The sequence below is a fragment of the Tursiops truncatus genome, chromosome 10 (assembly GCF_011762595.2).
Source record: "Tursiops truncatus isolate mTurTru1 chromosome 10, mTurTru1.mat.Y, whole genome shotgun sequence".
Classification (NCBI taxonomy): Eukaryota; Metazoa; Chordata; class Mammalia; order Artiodactyla; family Delphinidae; genus Tursiops; species Tursiops truncatus.
Window position 1 is genome coordinate 40,880,728 of NC_047043.1, and position 23,996 is coordinate 40,904,723.

At 35.4% G+C, this 23,996-nt stretch overlaps 1 protein-coding gene across 1 annotated transcript in view; it reads left to right on the forward strand.

Annotated features, from left to right (window-relative positions):
• MLIP (muscular LMNA interacting protein) overlaps positions 1 to 23,996 on the forward strand; it is a 107,127-nt gene that overhangs the window by 18,696 nt on the left and 64,435 nt on the right. The window contains exons 5-8 of the mRNA XM_073787805.1: positions 9,578 to 9,649; positions 19,859 to 19,924; positions 20,008 to 20,091; positions 20,209 to 20,268. Coding sequence (XP_073643906.1) covers positions 9,578 to 9,649; positions 19,859 to 19,924; positions 20,008 to 20,091; positions 20,209 to 20,268 — 282 coding nt within the window. The remainder of the gene's footprint in view (positions 1 to 9,577; positions 9,650 to 19,858; positions 19,925 to 20,007; positions 20,092 to 20,208; positions 20,269 to 23,996) is intronic.

The following is a 23,996-nucleotide window of genomic DNA, read 5'->3' on the forward strand; positions in this document are numbered from 1 at the left end:
TTTTTTTTCAGGGGAAAAATCATCAATTATGATATTCTTTCTGTTCCTACAAGGAGATAGTGCAAGGGGATCTAAGATTTGGTATATTTGAATGCATAGATGAATTATAAATGGTCTAAAATTGTGTATGTTTCTGAAAGCCTCTTTGATGTTGCAAATCCTCTTATGGTAACCTTTTATATCTGTGGCTCCAAGGGCATTTTTTTCCAGGCATAATATGAGTTATATTATTGATCCCGAAGATGGAATTTAGAGCAGTTAGATGGAATTTGGGAATATGATACATTTCTGATTCTTTAATAACATGGACCCTATTATCCATCAAAATATCCTGTACTGATAAAATAGTAGACAGGATTACTGTAAAATGGACTATTATCATATATCAAGCCCCATATAACTGCCCAGACAATCTGACAACTTTCTATTTCCTTTACTGGCATTTATTTATTAGTAGTAATTTTCTTCCCCTTCCACCATGATGATTTCTTTATTGCTCTCCATATACCTCAAGCTAAATCAATATGGATTTAGCTATATATATGTTGGGCAAAGAGAATAGAAATTTCCTTTGTATGTGAAAATTATTTGATTTATTATGAACACTGAATACTTAATGATTATAAAATACAGAAAGGATGGACAGGCTGGGTAGAGGGAAGTAAAGTTAAGAGAGGAGAAGTATTGACTTTTAAATGCTCTGAAGCGACCCATTGAGGAAGGATGTGAAATCAGCATTTACTTTAATATGAGAAGGGAAACATTTGAAGGAGTTACCCATAGCATTCATTGTTCCTTTTTCCTGGAGGAAGGCAACTCTGCCCTAGAGTGTAGCAGCTTCCCAACTGTTCTTATGTAATTTAAGATATGGAGTTTAGACACTTAGGGTTCAGTCAGTATTCTATAAATGAAATAAAATTATGAAAGTGTCTGTATTAGGAGGGGGTTTGGATTTTCAGTTCAGTGCATTGAATTAGCACCATTTTAGAGTGTCCAAGTTGATTTCATGGAGATTGTATTCAACTCTGTCACTGTTGGGATGATGAACTTACCATGGAAAAGATAAAACAGCCCACATGATGCTGTTAATATGTTACAGTACAATTCAACTTAAAAAGCATGCATTAGACATCTACTGTATGCCCACCACCATACTAGCTTTTTTGTGGATGTGTTTTATTTTTAAGGAAAATAATCCTTTATCTTAAAAATATATTTTATTCAGCAAAACAACATATACATATATATAATGTGGAGAAGCTATAGAGAGTTATTAAATCTACAGTAAAGCTAGAAAACAAGGATAAGGCAATATTAATATAACGTAATACAGATTGTGTATAAGAGTTCACTGAATTCAGTATAAGAGAAATATTATTATGGGATATGTTTAGTAAGGGAAGTTATCATAAATGTCAGGCCTGTCGGAAATGTTTAGGATTTAGCTTAATGAAGAGGAAAGCAGGTGGCATTTCAGAAATGGTAAACAACTCCACCAAATATACAGAAGACGATCCCAGAGGAGTATATGTGGACATGTAAGAAGATTGGCCTTATCATCGAATAGTGATGATAGTAATGATAATTACAGTAACAGATATCAAGTACTTTCTGTGAGTCAAGGACTATCCTAGTAGTTAAGCAAAGTAGTTAAAATTTAATTAACAGGGACCGTGTTAGTTAATTTTGTCATGACCATATGAGATTGGTAATATTATTTTCTTCATTCTGTATACCAAGAAACTGTAGTTCAGTGAATAACTTGCCCAGGTTACATTTCTTATACTGGCAGAGCTGACATTTATATTAATTGAAATCTACTGATTCCTGAAGCCATGTTCTTTATTACTGAGATTTATTGCTACAAAGCAATAACTCATATTAATTATCATTTTAGCCTTATTTATTAATTCTTATGAAGGAATGAAATGATGATTAGAATTATCAATTTGTATAATATTTGAATCACTTTAAAATGTATTTTTCAAGATTATTAAGTCCTTGTATTTTAAACTTCAAAGCAAATGGGATGGAGGAAATCTAACTTTCTCTCTAACTCTAAGTTTGAAAATATGATGTATTTGAGGTGAAATGACCTGGTGATTATCTTTTCAATACATATGTGTGATTATGGTATTCATTTGTAATGTATTGAAAAAAAACCCCTGGTGATCTAAACATTACTTTTTCCTGAATTTATTGGCAATTGTCTCTTAAACCATACTGCCTTACACTTATTCTTTACCTCTATGAAAAGTAGTGTTACTCCACAGGTTTCTTAGAGGGTTTCTGTTTGTGGTTCACTCTGTTTTGTTCATGTTTTGTCCCATTTTTGGAGAGTTGGAAAAGAGTGAGCCCAGAGCGGCTTCTGATGAAGTCCTTTTTTGCCCTAAAATCAAGTTTTTTGAAGACCTGTTCCTCCCCAGCTCATTTACTGCCCCCAATATTGAATTTTCAGTGTTAGCTTTATTTTTTCTGCTTATTTTCTTTATATCCAAGTTAATAAAGTTCAACTTGTAGAAATGCTTCTTAAATTTGATGAACATGTATGAAAATATGGAGAATGATTATAACTAATCCATTTTTATCTGTTCCTTTGAACAGAAAAAATGTTTCTTATAATGGGTAAAATTTATAATAACTTTTGCAAAATTGGTTTCTCTCGAGACATATTTGTCATATTTATCATATATATATCATATTTGTCATATTTATTTCCTCCTTGCTTCTTGCTGTTATCTCTGTAGGTAAAAAATCAGTATGTGTATATATATATATATATATATATATATATATATATATATATATATATATAACTATTCTTTGCAAGAATTGTACCTTGAGTGTAAAAAGTTCAGTAAAATGGACACTGTTGGATACTGGAAGAGATAAATCTTATCGCAGTTTCTTTTGATGTTTGACTCGTTTTGTTTAAATTGCTAAGATTACTTTATAGATTGATAGGAGGAAATAGACAAAAGCTTTGGGATATCAAAGAATTTATATGCTTTTAGGGACTGTTTCTTGTCTGGCTCGTTCCACTGTGGTGCTAATCTGAGCACAGGACCCTCTTTGAAGTCAAAGAGTTTCAGATTTAGATCAGCTTCACTCAGTGCCAGATCCTGAAAGGAAAGAGGTCCTAGAATACAGATAGCCATCAAATTAAAACATCAATGCTTGAAAGATATTAGTTCCAAGTCTGGCCTTACTGTCCTTTGATATGAAAATGAACTGGAACAGCTAGCTTAGGCTGAGCTAAATTCAGGTATAAGGTATGTTTGATGTTTCTTTCTCATAGATAGAATCTTAAAGTTCTGAATCTGCTTTTATTAGTATAACGGCTATATTTTGATTTCAGATATGGTTGAAAAATATTATTTCACATTAGAATCATGGTCCTAGACAGGATGGGTGTCTCCCTGAATGTTGCTCCCATGGCTCTTTGATCAATGTGTATATTGTCTGAGACACTTTTTCCCCTTGGGAAAACCTGAATATCAGAAAATTAATCTATGGAGTTGTATTTGGGTTCCCAATATCTTTTGCCTTCATTATAATTTACATTTTTCTCCTAGTGAGTTATTATGGTGTTCCAGATGGAAATTTGGGATGGCCATTACATCAAAACCTCATACATTTTGCCCCTCAATGATGATTGTCTGAAGCTCTGTGCGGGCTCCAGTGGTGTCACTGTCCTGGCCTGAAAGCTAGATGGACACATGGATTGGTTAGGGAATCAGTTGGGAGCTTTTAGATATTTTATGAACTTTTATAGTTGATGTTTTATTTATAAACTCTCATTCTTTTAAGGCATCATAACATTTCCAAGTATATCACACTGAAAACTTGGTGGTTACAAGCCTCTATGTGACTTTCTCCATTTCTGCTGATCCTTACATAATCTGGGAACAGAATGAAATGTACCTCTATGAGCAAAAATGGTCAATCTGAGTTCAAAAAAAATCACTCATTTGTAAAATAAATACGTATTGAGTGCTCATTATGTACAAGTTTCAAAGTTGTGAAGATGCTGAAACAAATAAAATTGCAAAAAATGCCTGCTAAAAGAACATTTATATTCTACAGTGAAAGAGAAACAGTCCACGACCCTCCCCCTCCCCAATAAGTAAATTTTCTTGTATGTTAGAAGATCATAAGTATAGAGAAAAGTATAGCAGGGTAAGAGGTGGTTGTCACCAATTTATGTTGGGTGGCGGAGATAGGTTTCTTTGAAAGGGTGACATCCAAGGAGGTGATGCTTCTTGAGAGAGTATGGTCAGGCCCTTCCTCAGGGTCTTGTTGTTTATGTAATTTGAGGTCCTGCCATTTACCTGTACTTAAAGTGTAACCATGAGTTCAAATCCCTGATTCTCAAGGCAAATAGTACAGTTTGTTTTGAGATCTCATAGGTCTTTATTACTAGAGCCTGTGGTGAATTTTATGTGTCAGTGATGGGGGTGGTGGTGAGGAGAGTGGTGGGAAATATTTTCTGAAGGGGAAGGGTGTGTTCTTGCTATCCCCACCTTCACACCCAAGATTTATGTTACAATATCTAGCACTGCCTATAAATAGAATTAGCTCTGATAAACTTACATACAAAATACAATTTCCTTTTTTTTTTTTTTGCGGTACGCGGGCCTCTCACTGTTGTGGCCTCTCCTGTTGCAGAGCACAGGCTCCGGACGCACAGGCTCAGCGTCCATGGCTCACAGGCCCAGCCGCTCCATGGCATGTGGGATCTTCCCGGACCAGGGCACGAACCCGTGTCCCCTGCATCGGCAGGCGGACTCTCAACTGCTGCACCACCAGGGAAGCCCCAATTTCCTTTTTTAAACCTAAACTTTGCCCTGTACCTGTTATGTAGTGAATATTTAACAGATATTTATGGAAAGATGACTAAAAACATAGATTGCAAATTGCAGAGATATAGTAGTTATCACTGAATTTTTTGCTGGATTCAAAGTCAGGCTGGTCGGTTCTACCTTGTATGACTAGCTAATGGTGATTCCAGCCTATTCCAGCCTATTCCAGCCTATTCTTATTATTTAAGTTATAATTACAGTGACTAGAGTGATCTGTAATTTTAAGCCAAGGAAGGGAAACAAATGAATTTGCTTTCATACCTGGAAGCCTTGACATACTAAAAAAGAAATATGCTCCAAATTTGGATATTGTTAGGAGAACCTAAAAGAAATATACTGAACACAAAAAGTATCTCTTATGGCAACAAGAATGATGTTTGGACTGAGAAGGAAAGGCTACATATGTCTTAGAGATGCATAAAGCCCAAGATAGATGAAGAACTAGAAAGGACAACTAGTTGCTCTAAATAAGTTCATATCTCCTGGTCTAGATAAATCGTATCTCAAAAAACACATGAAATTTCTAATTTTATTGCAAAAGAAGTATTGTAAATGATGGGAAAGAGGAGATTTACCAGAAAAAAGAAGCAAGCTGTTTTTTTAACACAAAAAATGGAAGGTAAATTCTGAAAATTATGGCAAATTCTTAGGTTGTGAATGTTTACCAAAACAGTTATAACTGGAAGTCAGACATTTTCTTCAGCAAAAGACATTTATTGAATTCTTTCCAGCTTCTAGCTTTTGTGATGTCTTTCATGATATCTTGAACAAGGAGAGATATTTGAGAAGTAGCGATATATTTCTGTGAATTCTGAATGCTTAATCCAAAGCATCCTCGAGATCACTGTCTATCTCATCACCTTATTTTAATTTTATGCATATTATTATCTCTCTATGGCTTTTCTTTTGCTTTCTTATTTATTTGTTTGTTTATTATTTGTTTCAGTTCATTAAGATGTAAGCTCTAGAGAGTAAAGGCTTTGTGTGTTTGTTTACTGCTGAATCACCAATACTTAGAGCAATGCATGTTACAAAGTAGATACTCAATAATATTTTGTTGAGTGAATCTATTAGTTGAACTGCCGTATCCAAATAAATTTACAAGATGGATTGATGCCCACCAGGTTGGCAGAATGCAGTAGGCAAGAGCTCCCTATCCTTGTATGTGACTTGAATGAAGATAAAGATGATATGCCTAAAAAATGGTTCATGAAATAATATAAAATTATTATCTTTGAAGTTTACAATGACTGACAAATCTAATCAGTGAAATTGGATAGAGATAATACCTAAAGTACTATTTTTGGATCTAGAAGGAAAAAAGCATAACTACAGGATAGAGGTTAATTTCAACAAATGTTAAGAAAAAGATGAAAGGATTAGGAATTTTAGGTAATAGTATACACAATGTGATCCAACAATATAAAATGACCTCAACTTCATTCTGTGTATTCTAAACACACCACAAAAACCAAGGAGGCAATGCCAATGAGTATCATCTTCACTGTATTAATTGAGTTTATTGTCAATATCATGTCAGTGATGATGATATTCTACTTCGTGTTAAAAATACATCTAGATAAACACACCTTTAAAAAATTTATATATAATAGTGTGTTAATCTCAAATTCCTAATTTATCCTTCTTCCCACGTTTCCACTTTGGTAACCATAAATTTTTATTTTTTATTTGTTTTTAGAAGAAATGTAAATGTTCTTTTATTTTATTTTTAATTTTTTTTTATTTTTTGGCTATGTAGGGTCTTCACTGCTGCGTGTGGGCTTTCTCTAGTTGTGGCCAGTGGGGGCTACTCTTCGTTGCAGAGTGCGGGCTTCTCATTGCAGTGGCTTCTTTTGTTGCATTGCATGGGTTCTAGGTGCGTGGGCTTCAGTAGCTGTGGCACGTGGGCTCAGTAACTATGGCTCATCGGCTCTAAAGTGCAGGCTCAGTAGCTGTGGCACACGGGTTTAGTTGCTCCGTGGCATGTGGGATCCTCCAGGACCAGGGCTCAAACCCGTGTCCCCTGCACTGGCAGGCAGATTCTTAACCACTGCGCCACCAGGGAAGTCCCCATAAATTTTTTTTTGAAGTCTGTGAGTCTGTTTTATAAATACGTTCATTTGTATCATTTTTTTACACATTGTAAATCAACTATAATCTAATATAAAATAAAAATTAAATTAAAAATATTTAAAGGAATATTGACAGAGGAAAGGGATAGTGAAATTCTTCAGCTGAGGATCAGTAAGGAAGGGGTAGGTGGAAACAGCAGTGTAACTATCACACAGAAGAGAGCTTTTAGTCCAAGCAGGGAAAAAGAGGACCAAAGTCCTATAGGAGTAAGTTAGCAGGAAACATATTTTGGCTCAATATAAAGGGGAATTTTGTACCAATTCTAACAATTAGACCTAAATATGCTGCCTTGGGAGGTAGGCAATTGTTCATGGTGTGCCTGAACAGAGAATCAGAGAGATTGATGCCTTGGATGAGGGGGTTGAAACAGATTGCCTTCAATATCACTTCTAATTCTAAGATTATATGGCATTACATTTATAATAAGATATTGCTCTGTAGAGGCTTCGTCAACTATATTCTTTAGGACAGCTGTGGATAGGAGAACAAGCATTATAAATGATCACGCATCCTGAAAGGAGAGGCAAGAGCATATGGCAGGTAAATCACAGTTGTTGAGCTGGAGCACCCTTGTCCAAATCCCAGCTATGATTTAGTAGCTAGTGACCCTGGATAAGTTTCTTAACATCTGTTTGTTTTAGTTTCCATATATAAGGTAAACATAATGTAATACCTACATAATAGGTTTGTTGTGAAAACTAAATGAGATAATACACATTAAGGTTTCAGAAGAGTACCTGGATTGTAGTGATTGTTATCTATTATTATTGTTGCAACTATTGCTACAGTTAAATATCCACAAACCATTGTGGAGTATTAATAACATATTTTATTCTGCATTATTTGTCTGTTTAGATATTCCTTGGGAAAAAGTATCTTATAGAGAAGCATGGATATTGGATCCAGATGGACCTAGATCCCAAATCTGTTTGTTTTTATGGGCTGTGGTCTTAGATGAGTCACCTGAGCTCACCACATCTTCTTTTCCTAATGACTCTTTAGTTATAGGGATTCTGCAAAATTAAATGAGGCAATGCATGTTATTCGTCTAGTCATAGATGTCAGCTCTAATTCCACATGCTGAGATGGCATTTTATTTTAGTACTTATCCAAATACATTATTTTCTGGAGACCATAGCAGTGCTGGATCAATAGAGAGACTTATAATTAATGACTTTAGTCATTAATTATAAAATTACAGAATTCTGCTTCAGTAGGTAAGCTCAAGTCTTGAAGGGACCAGAGACTTTCTTCTTCCAGGTCTGGCATTTTGATTTTTTTCTACTTGAACTTCTTCCTAAGGAATATGAATGTGCCAGCCTCTTACCTTCCTCACACCTGTTGAATGAGGGTACACCAATCCCATCCATAAAATTCAAGGTTTTATTTTACTTGATTACCATGTCTTCTTCTGTAGATCCTTTGGTCTTCTTTCCAGGGGACGAAGACAGCCTGGAGCTGTGTGCCAGTTTCCCGCTGGCTCTGGGCGAGTGGGGAAGTTGCCTGAGAGCTTTTGAAGTGAGAGGAACCTTGAGCTTAGTTAAGCAGCTTGGGACCCAGAACAATATCAAAACTGGGCCTTTGGTTATGTATATGATACTGGTTTCTACAACTTTCTCACGCTCAACCCTCTCCCCCAAATACTTCCCAAAACTGAACTAGATTACTCTGAGTTTTACTTAAAACTCAGAATGTTGGGCTTCCCTGGTGGCGCAGTGGTTGAGAGTCCGCCTGCTGATGCAGGGAACATGGGTTCGTGCCCTGGTCCGGGAGGATCCCACATGCCGTGGAGCGGCTAGGCCCATGAGCCATGGCCGCTGAGCCTGCGCGTCCGGAGCCTGTGCTCTGCAATGGGAGAGGCCATAACAGTGAGAGGCCCGCGTACTGCAAAAAAAAGAAAAAAAAAAAAGAAAACTCAGAATGTTTTATCATTTGATTCATTAACATCACTGTATTAGAAAGTGCAGGAAAGGGTGATGAGGTTTAACAAAATGAAATTAAGATCAAGAGCACAGCCTTCTAGTTTTTCCATTATGGAGTTAAATTGCTGATATCACTTCTATTCAAAATATACTACTCTCTAAAAATTACTGCTAAATTTTACGTGTTCTGATCATTGTTTTTATGAATGATGCAAGAGAATGTATTGAGTTCAATTAAACTTATTGGCATAATATTTGTTAATTATGACACTATAAAAAAAGAATTGCTTTCCTTTGAGAATCAAGCAAAAATACCCCAAATATTTATACAATAGTATTCTTCTCAGGGTATGCTGCTAATGAGAAATCTATATATAACTTTGTAAAAATGAATGTTTTTAAGTTCTGAAATGATATAGCATATACTTGCCTATAATCCCTAGGCTGATATTTTACTGTGATATTTCTTTGCTTCTCATTCTAATAAAATATTACCATGATAAACTAATTTTTTTCTGTCAAAAACAAGTTGTTGAAGTATAATCACTGTTTTCTTCACTTGATAACATGTGGTTTAACTTGGTAGAACTAGTCTAAATTTATGTCACGTTCTTTCCCCTTTTCAACTCCACTCTTGCTTTCTGGTTACCCCCATTCTAGCAATACAAGACCAAGTCCAGCTACAAGGCTTTTGCAGCAATCCCAACAAACACATTGCTTTTGGAACAGAAGGTCAGTGTTGGCTCAGAAGCAGAGTGAATTTTGGTGATGTTTTCTAAAATTGCTTATGTCATTTTTGTTATGTTTTAAAAAAAATTCTGTTTTCAAGTTCTGCCTTTACTAAAATAAAATGCTGCTCTTAGTTTAGGATGACATAGTGAAAGCATCTTGGATAGAATCGGAGACATCACTGATTTATTGGTAGAGTCTTGGTAGGAGCCTGGAGTTATCCAAGCTACTAAGCAGCTCTGAGAAACTTGATTCAGATTTGGGTACATCCCTGTCCTTTGGAATTTTAAATGGTTATTAATATTTAAGAGCTTCTACCTCTATTCACATTGATCAATAGAGTAGAGGTAAAATGTGGTTACGTGTGGGCAACTGGCCACCTTTGAAATTTGATGATTAATAGTGGCTTCCACAGGGTGGAAATATTATAGCCAAACATCCAACTTAGCCTCTTAAATCCCATCACGGTGTGAACATCTTTATCCATTTTCCTCAGCCATTGATCTGACCTCCATGAATGGGAGGGAGGGGTTGAGATCCCTTCCAATGACCCAGCTACTTTTACATGGCTCCAGGGTATTTTTGACTTGCTATTGAGTCATTAACTATAAAATTACAGGATTCTGCTTCAGTAGGTAAATTAAATTAAAGCCCCTTGTTTCATAAGTCATTACAAATACTCAAATGAAGCCCCAGTGGAGGATCATATCAGAATTGAAGTGAAATCAATTACCAAGTCTATGACATGATACATTTCTTATGTTATTTTTATGATATTTATTTTGGCAATTTATCTTTGCATGAAGCCCATTTTTTTTCTGTGCAATTATAGTGTTTCAAATAATGTTATAATTTGTCAGAATGTTAATGTTTGCAACCAGGTGGTATTTTGACCACTGGCTTATGAGCCTATATTCTTGTTATTTTAGCATGATCTGGAGAATAAAACTGTTATATATTCTTTTGTCTAAAAAAGTAGGAGTTGTTAGTGGGATATTCTAAGTGGTATATAGGTGAACATTGGTTGGCAGTATCTCTTATATCATGTATCTCTGATAACAAATTCCCAATTATCCACCTGTGGCCCAGAGTCTATGCTCTATATATCTGAATGCCTTGAACTGGAGGTGGGAGGTGAGGGGGCCATCTGTAACTTTTTCTCTAGCTTCTCTTCTGAATTTTGACCTTCTATGGTTCACTGAAAGATAAGATGGGCGTAAAACACCAATTTCAGGAGGTTTCAGGTGGCTTCAAGAAGTGACACCTTCACCAGATGCCCCTTATCCTATTTTCTAGAGTTAAATATTATGTGGAGTCATAGTAGAAGTGTTCCCTCACCATAGACCTTCTCCCCATTTCAGATGGACATTTCCAAAATCTGGTGACAAGTGCCTGCCTTCACAGAAATGGGAGAAGCTCTCCCACTCAGTAGCCAGGAAGACAGAATAGGGGCTGTTCTGCCACAGGGTCCTTCCCTCGTGCTGGCCAGCTCTCTTCTCTTCCAATTCAGTGGATTTTAGAGATTATAATCCATTAGTCAGTCATTAAAAATGAGGAATGATTAGCTTAATTTCAAATTGCATCACAAACCCATTTCATAAATGTCTATGGTGGTATTGCTTTGCATTGAACCTAATGCAAGTTCATTTGGGAGAGGTTTTGTGTTTTTAATTTTGAATAAAACATACTCTTCAGTAAAATTATTATTTTTATTTTTAGTACCACAACATGTAAATATCATGATATCTAGTTTAAAATATCTAAGTTTAAATATCATGATATCTAATTTAAAATATCTAATAAAATTATCTAGTGTGGATAATGGTCTCTTGACTAAGATGTTGGTTTTGGACAATAAATATTTGAATTCTTCAAAGGTCACAGGATATAACATGATGTTTGTTTTTCTTTAGAGCCTTTTATAATTCCACTTTTTTTTTTTTTGCTGGCTTTCCCATGTTATGTATTCCTCAATAAGAGATTTTACTTTGTAAGAATTTTTAAATAACAAAAGTATTATCCCAAGATTTATGAGAGTTTATTTCTATTTTCAGTAATATTTCTTGAATGGTATTGTGCTGTTTCTTTCATGGTTGTTGTTTTTAAAAAATAAATCTGGTAATTTCTATCTTTTTGCCCATCTGTTTATACAATAGAACTCATCCTATGCCATTAAAATCAAAGGGACTTATTTCTGAGTTGAGTGAGTAAATTAAAACTATAATCATCAGAGACTCATCTATTTGGGAGAGGATTAACATTTTGGAATATTTTAAATCACAGAAGCTTTTCTGAGATCCCTTTAATATCTTACAGAACAGCACAATTAAGGGGTAGGATGATGGAGCAGTGTCATTACAATATTCTGTTAGGGTCTGTGCTGTGGAACACCTTGAAGATAGAAAAAGCACATTTACTTCGTCTTAAGATAGATGGACAATTAATTCTCTCCCCCAACCAGATTTTTTAAACCACATTCTGTTTTATAGCATATAGTATAATTAATGAGGAACCAGAATCACTTTAAAAAATAATACTATTTTTAAAAGCAAAATTTTCTCCAAATTGAAATACAGGCATCCCTTCCAATCAGACATTAAGCTTTCATTGAATCCTTGGATTGGTTTCAGTTTTAATCACCCCTTGATGAAGCCCATAATTTTCAAAAGAGTACATTTTGTTGGCAGGGGACATGAGGTTTCTGATACTTCAATTCTGTAATTTATTGTCTGTGTCAAACTTAAATTTATAGCTTATTCCATTTTCTATCATTTTTTCCCCTATGAACTTTTAGGAGGGAAGAATTTTTAACTAAAGCCTTAACTAAGGCTTTACAGCCATCATATTTTAATGTGTTGGTGTTGGGGTCTTTGACTTAATCTCCTGCCAATAATCATCTTCTCTAAGATTGAGATGAGGATGTAATACAAGTGATTATAAAGCAGGAACAAAATAATCAGATGAACGTGCATTTGTGACTGTCCTTATTACAATATGTTCAACAATATACTGGACTCTGTAGAGGAAATAAGTTTGATATAGACATTATTTTTTAGTCTCAATGTGGGTACTGCTGTCCTTTTCAGAGAATGTTGAAGATCTCTCTCTCTCTTATTGACTAATTTTTCTTCTTAATCATCTGAGTCTGATAGCAATAGGTAAAAAGTTAAAATTAAACTGAAGGGCACATTTTAATATTCTAAATAAATGGATTATTATTTTTATTGAGCAATTGTATTAAGGGAAGGAAAGATGAAGGGATATTTCCTTGAAATCAAATATTGCGAATATATATTGTCTCAGAGTGATTAATTTTTTTCCATGAAAGAATACACTTTTTCCTTGTAAGTAATTTATCTGTTCCCTTCCTCACAATTATTTCTCAGGATAAAATCAAGGCTATGGTTAGGTACTGTTTCTCAACAAATGATATCACTATGCATTTAATTCATAAGCTTAATGTGTTTGAAAGAATTTTAGAGTAGCTCAATTTTATAAATAGCACCTATAAGTTATAGGATTAATTATTTAAATGAAAGTTACAGGAGAAAAATTATTTTATTTTTCCTGGTGGAAGGAGGATAAAGAACAACTGTTTTGAAGACAGTAGCAAAAACTGTGCTACAAAAATAGAAAGGTAAAGATTTGAGATATCTTGTCAATTGTCAAATCATTTTATTCTAAGTTGCCAGTTTAATTTTTTAAAACATGAGTTGGTAAACTCCAATCTGATTAAACATATGCCTTTGGGTGAGACTATTTTAGGATCTTTGCATGTCTCAAAAATTTAACAAAATCTGGTTACCGAATTAGCATATGGTCTAGACTAGAGAGACATCTCTTCATTTAGGTTAGTTCAAGAAGTAAATGTGTTCCCAATTTCTTTAACAATGGAAAAGTGCCCAGGACCCAAATCTATACCAATTGGTTCTTCTTGGGCAGTTGTCTACCATGCAACTATTTCTTTTAAGGCGCTTAGTAAACCATATTAAAGTATGCATACTGGTTTTTTTTTTTTCTACTATAAACTATTTGAGAAAACATAGTCGTTTTTGTTAAACATTCATTGAATGAATTAATTTAGTTTGCACCTGGGTAGGTCTCTTAAATTTCCAATTTTATTCCACACGATTTTAAAGCAATTTTTTCCTCATAGGATTGTAAAAATAAGGGGGCCTCGTATATGGCAATTAGGATGATGATAAGCATCTTCCTTTAGGGTAGAATGAGCTTCATCAATTCTAATTCCATGGAAAAGATATAAAAGGCCTTCTGCTACAAGGAAAGTAAGTTGGTTTTAGACTTGGTAATTTTTAATGGTTAAATAATACAATCACAATGGCTGCCATACTGAGTACTTTAGCATGTCAGACACTGAGCTAAATGCTTTACTATCCTCACAACTCTGAAAATTTTGATGCTCCAAAATGTCAACTAAATTTCCCAAAGCTGCAGGGCTAGTGAGTTGTTGAAATGGACCTTAAGTGGGATCTGATTATCCCCTAGCTTTTCCCTGTTCACCATGCAACAGTGACATCAATTAGCTAAAGTGAAATATTGAGCAAGAGGTGATGTTTTGGATAATTTTTTATTACTTGCTAGAATATATTTAAATCTTCATTAAATTAGAGCAGCAAAAGTTTATTTTTTTTATTTTTTTAATGAGGAAGAGTTAAAGGGAATTGGAAATAGCTTAGTTCTGACAAGACTTGAGTTAGTGAGGGTTTACAAAGCAGCCCAATTTTTTGAGTTATTAAAAGAGAGGTGGTGAATTACAGTAGAGGAGGTGCTGGCTGGGAATCAGGAACACCCTTCTGATATACTTGATTAAACGAAGAAAAAGTCTGGTGGCTTTGCCATTAAGTCTTCAGGAACAGGTTTGAAACTGGCCGTAATGACTTGCCAAAACTCCCTTCCTTCTGTGTGAGAAGAACAGACATTTAACCCTCCAGAGATCTTGGGATTAAAAACACCAAGTAAGTTTCCTCAATTCTTGAAATTTTTAAACCAATCATATGAAAATAATCTGCTGATAAATATTCCTAGACCTTTAAAGAAGCTGTGATTTTATATATTGGAGGCCCCTTTGGCTTACAGCATACATTTCCCCCTTTTCTTCAGATCTGAACGCTATTCAGACCTGAATCTCCAACTAGAGAATCAAAATGAGATTTATTTAGCTGAGAATATCTCCAATCCTACAAATGGTTTTGTATTAATGACTGAAAATCAAGCAAATCTCTTGTTCTCACAGGATTTATTCTACCAAATAGCTGGTCAGATTAACAAAGTATAGCAGTTTTGGGGTTTCTGCCTGAATTGTTTTTTGGGAGGTTAATTTTATCTTTATTAAAATACAGTACTCGCCCATTCAATTTTTGAAATCCAATCCAGTTAGATAGTCCAGGCATCACAAAAAGTTTACAAGCCCTTTTAGAGTATCCTCTCTTTGGAAGCAGTTTACTTTCTAACTCTTAGTGCAACTAATTCAATTTTCAGATTTTTAGAACTTAATCCTAGTTCCAAAGAGAGCAGGTTCTAATCAGTCTGCTGATTCAATATATCTGACTTAACAGTGTTTGTAATTCCATGAGAGATGCTCCTTTTGGATGGGGAACACCTATTACAGTGTGCGGTCATATATTCTCATAAAGACTTTGATTTACAATGCTTGCTCCTAGTTCTTGCCTCTTAATTATAATGTCATGCTGAGCTCAGAAACTATTCTCTTCTAAAAGGAGATTCACTATGTCTCTTTTCAAAAACTGGGCCCCAAAGTTGGTTGTGCTGAGTAAAATATAACCACTTTTAATGAGACTATTTCTAACTATTAGTTAAGAATCTTTAAAAATAGGATTCAGGGCTTCCCTGGTGGCGCAGTGGTTGAGAGTCGGCCTGCCGATGCAGGGGACACGGGTTTGTGCCCCGGTCCAGGAGGATCCCACATACCGCGGAGCGGCTGGGCCTGTGAGCCATGGCTGCTGAGCCTGAGCGTCCGGAGCCTGTGCTCCGCAACGGGAGAGGCCACAGCAGTGAGAGGCCCGCGTACCGCAAAAAAAAAAAAAAAATTCAAAGCATGTTCCATTTATGCCTCACTTGGCTATCGGCCAGTTTGGTAGAAAATATGTTTTTGAAATAAAATCTTTAATTGGAGAATATTCTGAGAGAACTTCACTCAAAATGAATAAATCTAAAGAAACATCAGTACAATCCTGCCGGGCTAAATTGTCAAAAAGCAATCTACGGTCAGGCTTCACATTAATGGAGATTTAATATATTTTCTTTTAATACATTTTTGTACTACAGAGAAAAAACCTACTTTTTATGGCTGCTAGAAGGAGTGGATCAAGATGATATATTTGACAGAGAACTCCTTGTCAATAAAAAAATCAATTCTAGTGAATTTCAAGGCTATTCAAACTTAGAATAATCCCCCTTCCAAATTTTAATGCAGTTCGAGTATTATCTCCATTTCAAAGTTTCAGCATTACTGACTGAATACTAGTTATCTTCCTTAATTTTCCAAGCATTCTGAGTAGGTAGTTTTTTCATTCTTTGAGTAAATTTCAATACTTTAAGTAGCATAATAAAAGTTGTGTTTGCCTATAGTAATTTCCCACGAAGTAACCAAGATAATAACCCTATTTGATTTTGGCTGAAAAAATATTTGCTCATTATATTAACATGGATCACATACTCAGATCTTTGATGGTAAACACATTTAATTGAAATATGGGAAAATAAATTGTTACTTAAAATATTCAGAGTTTAAACTCCTTCTCTAGAGCATTTTGCCGAGGCATATTAAGATCATCTTCTTTCTATGATTCATTTATTCATTTAACTCCATTTATTTGTCAGTCTGCCCTTTCAAGTCATCCTAAAGATCTTTACTGAAGACATATCATGTGTTCTATCCTGAGACTGCCAAGATAAATACCATAGTTTCCTAATTGTTATAGGACAAATGGTCCAGTAGAGAGGAGATACAGTTGAAGAGTAATGATGATACAATATGCTTAAGGCATGTATGGAATGATGCAGTGCCCCAAGGAGGGAGGGGCAGATTTTGCCTGGTGCAAACGCCAAAAAATATTATAAAGGAGCTGGATTAGGATTTTTAGGATGAATACGAATTCTAAGTGAGCTGAGGATGGAGGAGGGATAATCTAGGCAAAGTTAATAACGTGTGCTTGGAAGGTCAGCACAAGTTCAAAGAACTCAAGTGATCCATTGTGGTTAAAGAGCAGCATGCAAGTGAGGAGTGGGTAGAAGGTGTTGTTGGAGAGCAAGGAAGAGCTAGACCAAGGTTCTCTCCTAAGGAGTTTGTTGTTAATCCTGGTCACTAATTTTTTTCTTCTTATTTTTTTTTTCTTTTTTAACTTTGCAAGTATTTTCTCCCAGTCTATGGCTTTTTTTTTTTTTTTAAATATAATTGCTTTACAGTGTTGTGTTAGCTTCTGCTCTACAATGAACTGAATCAGCTATATGTATACCTATATCCCCTCCCTCTGGGTCATTAATTTCTGACTTTTTTCTTCTCTATAATGACCGTCATAGTTAGAAGCCATGTGTAGTGTAAAGTCTAAAATTAAAGCCCAATACTACCTGCTTGGCACCTGGTAGAATTGGGAGGGCCTCAGCTGGTCTAATTGCAAGCTCACCTCCCCACTCTGCTCCCCCAGATAAGGTCCCCTAACCGTCCCTATCAAACCGACCAGGTGCAGTGCCTACTTATTCAAACAAGCCGACCACACCCTTCTAAGGAAGCAGGGATGCCTCACTCTCTTGATCCTACAAAACGTGCCTTCCACAGTCCCTGTTGTTCACTGTTCCCCGAGCACCGAGCACAGCTCTTATGTGGCCCTGATGGAATGCACAGTTTCTTCCCCTGGGCCGTGGCCACCTCTGACTATTAAACTGCTGTTGATTTCACCTGTCCAGTGTCAGGTGTCATGTATTCGGCCATCCCCATCACCACAGAGTGGGAAGCTCTTCCTCTCCCCACCAGCAGGGTAAATAGGAGGTGATTAGAACACCATGTCAAGGAAAAATTAAGCTGTCTGAACACCAGCAAGGAGTTATCTTTACGACATCTTCTGTTCCCTGCTATCCATTACTCATGATTAATCAAAAATATAGAGGATGGGCTTCCCTGGTGGCGCAGTGGTTGAGAGTCCGCCTGCCGATGCAGGGGACACGGGTTCGTGCCCCGGTCCGGGAGGATCCCACATGCTGCGGAGCGGCTAGGCCTGTGAGCCATGGCCACTGAGCCTGCGCGTCCGGCACCCGTGTTCCGCAACGGGAGAGGCCACAGCAGTGAGAGGCCCGTGTACTGCAAAAAAAAGAAAAAAATATATAGAGGATGGAGGAGGAGAGGAAAAGAGATTTTTTTTATGGTAGGAAAGAGGCAGTCTCAAGGGTTTCTATTAGGTTATCATAGCCAATATTTTATATTTTATTTAATGCAGAGAAATAGATTTTGAAAAAATGATTTTCAGACAGTATTTTCCTTTGTGAGTTATTGAAATAAGGGGGATAGCTTAACATAATAAATGTTTATTTCCTACCCACAACACAGTGAGGTATAGCTCAACTTGGCCATTCAGTATGGCTCTCTGTCGGTGACTCAGCGATGTAGACTATTTCCATTTTGCATCTTAGGTATATGCTAATAAAAACATTTGGTTGTATCAGGCAAAATAGAGATTAAGACACAAAGCACTATTAGGGATATAGAGGGTTACCTCATAATGACAAATCTTTATTTCATGAGGAAGGTATACTTCTAATTATGAATGTAGCTAATAAAATGGTTTCAAACCACATTGAGAAAAATTGCTAAGATCACAGGGAGAAATTAACAGACTCACTACAATTCTGTGAGATTTTATGGTGACTTTCAATTAATTGATGATTTTCAATTATTAATAGAATAAAGAAAAAGAAAGAAAGTAGTAAAACTAAGATGATTTGAAAAAAATGAAAAATCGTGATCTGATAGATACATACACACACACACACACACACACACACACACACACAGCTCTGCAGCCAACAGTTAGAGAATAGATGTTTTCTTTAGCATAAATGGAATATTTACAGTTCTCTAATTGTAACTGGAATATTTACAATTAGAGAATAGATGTTTTCTTTAACATAAATGGAATATTTACAAAAAACTAATCATGTCTTATACCATAAATCTCACACTACATAAGAAATGGCTATTTTGAAAAGTTCTATGGTTATAACTAAATAAATAGGTAATTTAAAAATTGGGGGAAAAAAACCCTTATATTTTAAAAAAATTAGAAAGAAAAACTACCTTAATGGAAATACCTAAAAATGTATTTAGAATTGAATGACAGTGACCATACAACATATCACAACTTGTAGAATGCAACAAAAGGGATTCTTTGAGGGAAAATAGGATAAATCCAAAGAATGTAGAAGGAAATAAATAGTAAAGATATGAACAGAAACTACTGAAATGGAATGTGAGTATGCCGAAGAAGATCAAAGCCAAAAGTTAGTCCAATTAAGAGATTAGAAATGGATAATTCTACATGGAACTTGATTAAGAAAAAAGCAGGTGGACACAAATAGTTATTAGAAATGATGAAGGGGATGGACCCAGATGGCAACATAGGCAGTTTCTGAACTTCTCTCCTCCTAGGGACACATTGAATATAAAGCTGCACATGGAGAAATTCCCTCTGAGAGAAATCCAGAAACCAGCTGAGTGACTCCAGCATCTCAGATTAATAAGAAAACACCCATACGAAACCTGGCAGGAATGGCTGAGATACATTCTTGCCAGCAACCCCATCCCTGGCACAGTGCCAAACAATTGGGAGGGAAACCCCAGCTCCCAACTTTGCCCTGAGGTTTTAGGCTGTACATCTAATGTCCCAGCTTTTAAGGCTCCCACCCAAGGGACAAACCCCCAAAATACCTAGCTACAAAAGCCAATGGGGCTTGTGCCCACAAGAACTACAAGACTCCTTATATTGGAGATACTAGTTCCACAGGAGAAAGTAGGCAGTTGTGGGCAATGCCTCCAGGTCAGAGAATAGCTCATCAAATGTTTCAAAGATATTTCTTCTTGGAAACATTGAGACATACAGGGCTTTCTTTGAATTCAGAATTTACTACATGTATATTTGACTAAAATCCTCACATGAGAACTATTTCATTTATTATCACTAGGCACTAGACGAACCAGCCAAGACAGAGAGCATCTCCAAGGACAACACATTAGATCCACCTCTGGAGGTAATGGCTTCAGATCACCTCTGCTTTTGAAATGCAATCGCGAAACTCATTGCTAACCCAGTACCTGGTTTCAATTCTTCCAGTTGTGTTTCCCTGAACAGCTCAGGCAGCAAACTGAAGAGCTCTGTGCTACCATTGATAAGGTCTTACAGGATTCCTTGTCTATGGTAATGCCTTAGACTAGACCGTGCAATTCAAACCTTTGCTTTGCTTCACTTCATTTCCCTTTGCTTGGCTAGGATGGATGCATCATAAGCTTGTCCTTTTTTTTTTTTTTTTCCTAGCATTCTTCTGATTCTCCTTCAAGTTCCCTACAGACATTTTTGGGTTCTGACACAATGAAAGTATGTATGTATTTAATATAATTTACTGAACCATAATATAGTAATATTAATGATTTTTAAACTGCAGGTCAAGGCCCAGTAGTGATTTGGGAAATCAGTGGATAGCAACTAGCATTGTGGTTTTTTTGTTTTTTGTTTGTTTATTTGTTGTTAGCAAACAGCATATTAAAATAGAATAATAAGAATGTAAACTATCAATCAGACTGTATTATTCCAAGCAGTGAGTAGGTATTGTTGACATTTATTTCAATTCGTTTACATATACAGGTATAGGCATGTGTATATAGATTGCAGTAAAATCTATTTCTAACTGTAGGTCAAGTTCAAAACAGTTTGAAAGCCAAAGTATTAGACTGTGTTGTTATATGTTGGCATTTAGGATATAGAAATGTATGTAGAATTTGTGACTTATTCTCATCCCAAACTATAGCTTCAGTCCTTATGTAATTCAGAGCTCTTACACTTGTAGAAACTGAAAATGAGGTAGACTAAAGTAGTGTTAGTCTTAGAGCTTTAACACTGGTATTATTTCTGGAATTCTTTTCTTTTGGTTAACTGAATTTATTTCATTGTTCGTTGACTCAGAGGGACAGAATCCTGGATATTTTAGATAATTTGAGGACTACTAAAGCATTGTTATAATTGAATATTTAAGTACTCCCTTCTTATCATGTAGCCTTTTTCATTTGTTGGGATAAAATATTACATTTCTCCAAGTTATTTTTTTTTTGAATGCTTTGTACAGATCTACTTACCCAAATTTCAGAATGATTGTGGTTTTTCTTTTATTGATAATTGTTAGGTTTTTTTGGTCAGTTTTATTTTCTCTCTTGGAATTAGTATAAATACTTTTTGCATATTCTTTTTCAAAACTGGACATTGTATGTATCAAGTAGATTTTATTGTATTTTACTTATTGAAAATTTTTATTAGTTGATTTACAAAGTTGTGTTTCTTCAAACACAGATTTTAAATGTACAGATTTTAAAATGTACACATTTTAAAATGTAGATTTTAAATGTACAGAATTGCCTATAACTAAAACAGTATTTCTAATTTTCAATTGGAACATTATAGATGAATATCCTTTAATAATGATGTAGAAGCCAGGTAATCACTCATTGTCAGTATTATTACATTTCAGTAGAGAGAACCTGCAAATGGATAGTTATAGCTTCTCTATTTGTAACCTATTTTGTATATTCTTTAAGTCTTTTAATCTAAAGATAGAAAAGTTTGATTTGCCAGAGACTATATAAATTTTAAATGTATTTTTTTCTCATTTCATTTGTTGAACATATAAAAATACCCTATATTACATTAAATGTAATAGGAATAGGACTTAAGTAACATGTGAGTAATAACCTGTATTATTGATTTATTTAACAAATATTTAACGCTTATAGTGTTAAAGATACATTATTCTAGGCCATTCAATTTAAGGCAATTTTTCATTTAACAAATATTTATTAGTGCTTACTATGGGCTTGGCACTGTGAGGTACTATGGTGATAAGTGTGAGCAAGGCAGAGTAATCGGAGAGGCGTATTTCTTTTTTTTAATTGAAGTAGAGTTGATTTACAATGTAGTGTTAGTTTCAGGTTACAGCACAGTGATTCAGTTATACAAATATACATATATGTATTCTTTTTCAGACTCATTTCCCTTATAGGTTATTACAAAATATTGAGTATAGTTCCCTATGCTATACAGTAGGGCCTTGTTGTTTATCTATTTTATATACAGGAGTATGTATATGTTAATCCCAGCTTCCTAATGTACCCCTCCCCACACCCCCTTTCCCCTTTGGTAACCATAAATTTGTTTTCTATGTCTGTGGGTCTGTTCTGTTTTGTAAATAAGTTCATTTGTACTTTTTTTTTTTAGATTTCACATATAAAGTGATATCATACGGTATTTGTCTTTGTCTGACTTACATCAGTTAGTATGATAATTGCTAGGTCCATCCATGTTGCTGCAAATGGCATTACTTCATTATTTTTTATGGCTGAGTAATATTCCACTGTATATATGTACCACATCTTCTTTATCTATGCATTTGTCAGCAGACATTTAGGTTGCTTCCATGTCTTGACTATTGTAAATAGTGCTGCAATGAACATTGGGGTTCATGTATCTTTTCAAATTGGAGTATTCTCTGGATATAAGCCCAGGAGTGGGATTGCAGGATCATATGGTGGTTCTATTTTTAGTTTTTTAAGGAACCTCCATACTGTTCTCCATAGTGGTTGCACCAATTTACATTCCCATCAACAAGGTAGGAGGGTTCCTTTTTCTCCACACTGAGAGGTGTACTTTGGATATAACGATCTGAAAGTAGGATTCAAACTGAGACCATGAGGGAAAGAAGCCAGTCATAGAAAGATCAGGGAGAATAGCTTTCAGGAAGAGGAGTAAACATGTGCAAATATCCTGGCAGGAAAGAGCTTAGTGTGCATGAAGAAGGCCAGTGTGGTTGCAGTATGGTGAACAGTGTGAAATGAGGTGAGAAAGGGGTGTAGGGATGGCGAGGATACTTACATGCCATGCCATGAAGTTTGGATTCCAGGGAAAATGGGAAGATATAAAAATATGGGGGGAATAATATGAAACTATTGAGAAAGCTGGCTGATGGCTGCTGTGATGAGGCTACCGAGGTCAGAGGAACCATGACAGTGGCCTGGTGCAGAGGAGCTGCAGAGAAGCACTGAGTATGAAAGAGATATTGCAGCCTTGCTTGGGTTTGGATGTGTGCAGAGAAGGAGAGGAGAATCGTGGAAGAGCTCCTGCTCTTTGCCTCGACTGTAGACAAACGTGAAGGAGGCTCAGTGTGGTAGAGGGAAGAGGGTTATGTTTATTTGGATAAGGTAAGTTCAAGATGTGTGTCAGGGAGGCCTTAAACCTGTGTGGCTGGAGCTGGTACGAGAGATCGGGGAATGACTGGTACATCGATGCTGTGGACACCGGGTATGGAGCTCCCAGGAACAAAATATTGCAGGTCCAATCAAGGAGAATGAAAGTCTGTTGTGCTCAGAGCAGTGTGGTAACATGGAAGCTACAAGAGCACAGTGTTTAAGAGAGTGTGATCGTGGTGATTGTTGCCAAGAAAAAGAGAACGAATAAGGCTAGAGAAGTGTTCATAAGATTTGACTTTGATTTTGAAACTATATTGCTATTGCTTATGTGTTTATTCTCATCATTTTGATTTTTCTAGTCTTTATTAGCCTATAAAGTCCTTGTGAACCTGAGGCTGTTCTTTTTAGTCTCATATGAAAATTGTGACCTTATATATTGATACATAACATATATGTAATTTTTAATTCATGTTTTCCTAGATGTATCTTTTATTACTTTTTTCTATTATTATTATTTTTTTACTATTTTCTATTACTTTTTTTTTATCTTTTTGTACACTCATCTTATTTTCTTCAAGACAACATATTTCTGGATATCACTTTTATAGTTGATCTGAAATTCTGTTTATCTGGGACCTTAAGCCATTAGCAATTACTGTAATTCTTCTTATATTAGGACTAATATCTCCTATCTTATTTTATATTTACTACTTGAAATGTTTTCTTTTTTGACTTTCCTGCTTTCCTTTGGATATTTTGATATTTACTGGTTTGAAAATTTTACTTTGCTTTTTTGTTACTTTTCATATTTACCTCTAAATTATTAAAGACAATAATTATGTTTATTTTCCTATCAATTTTAAAGCTTACATA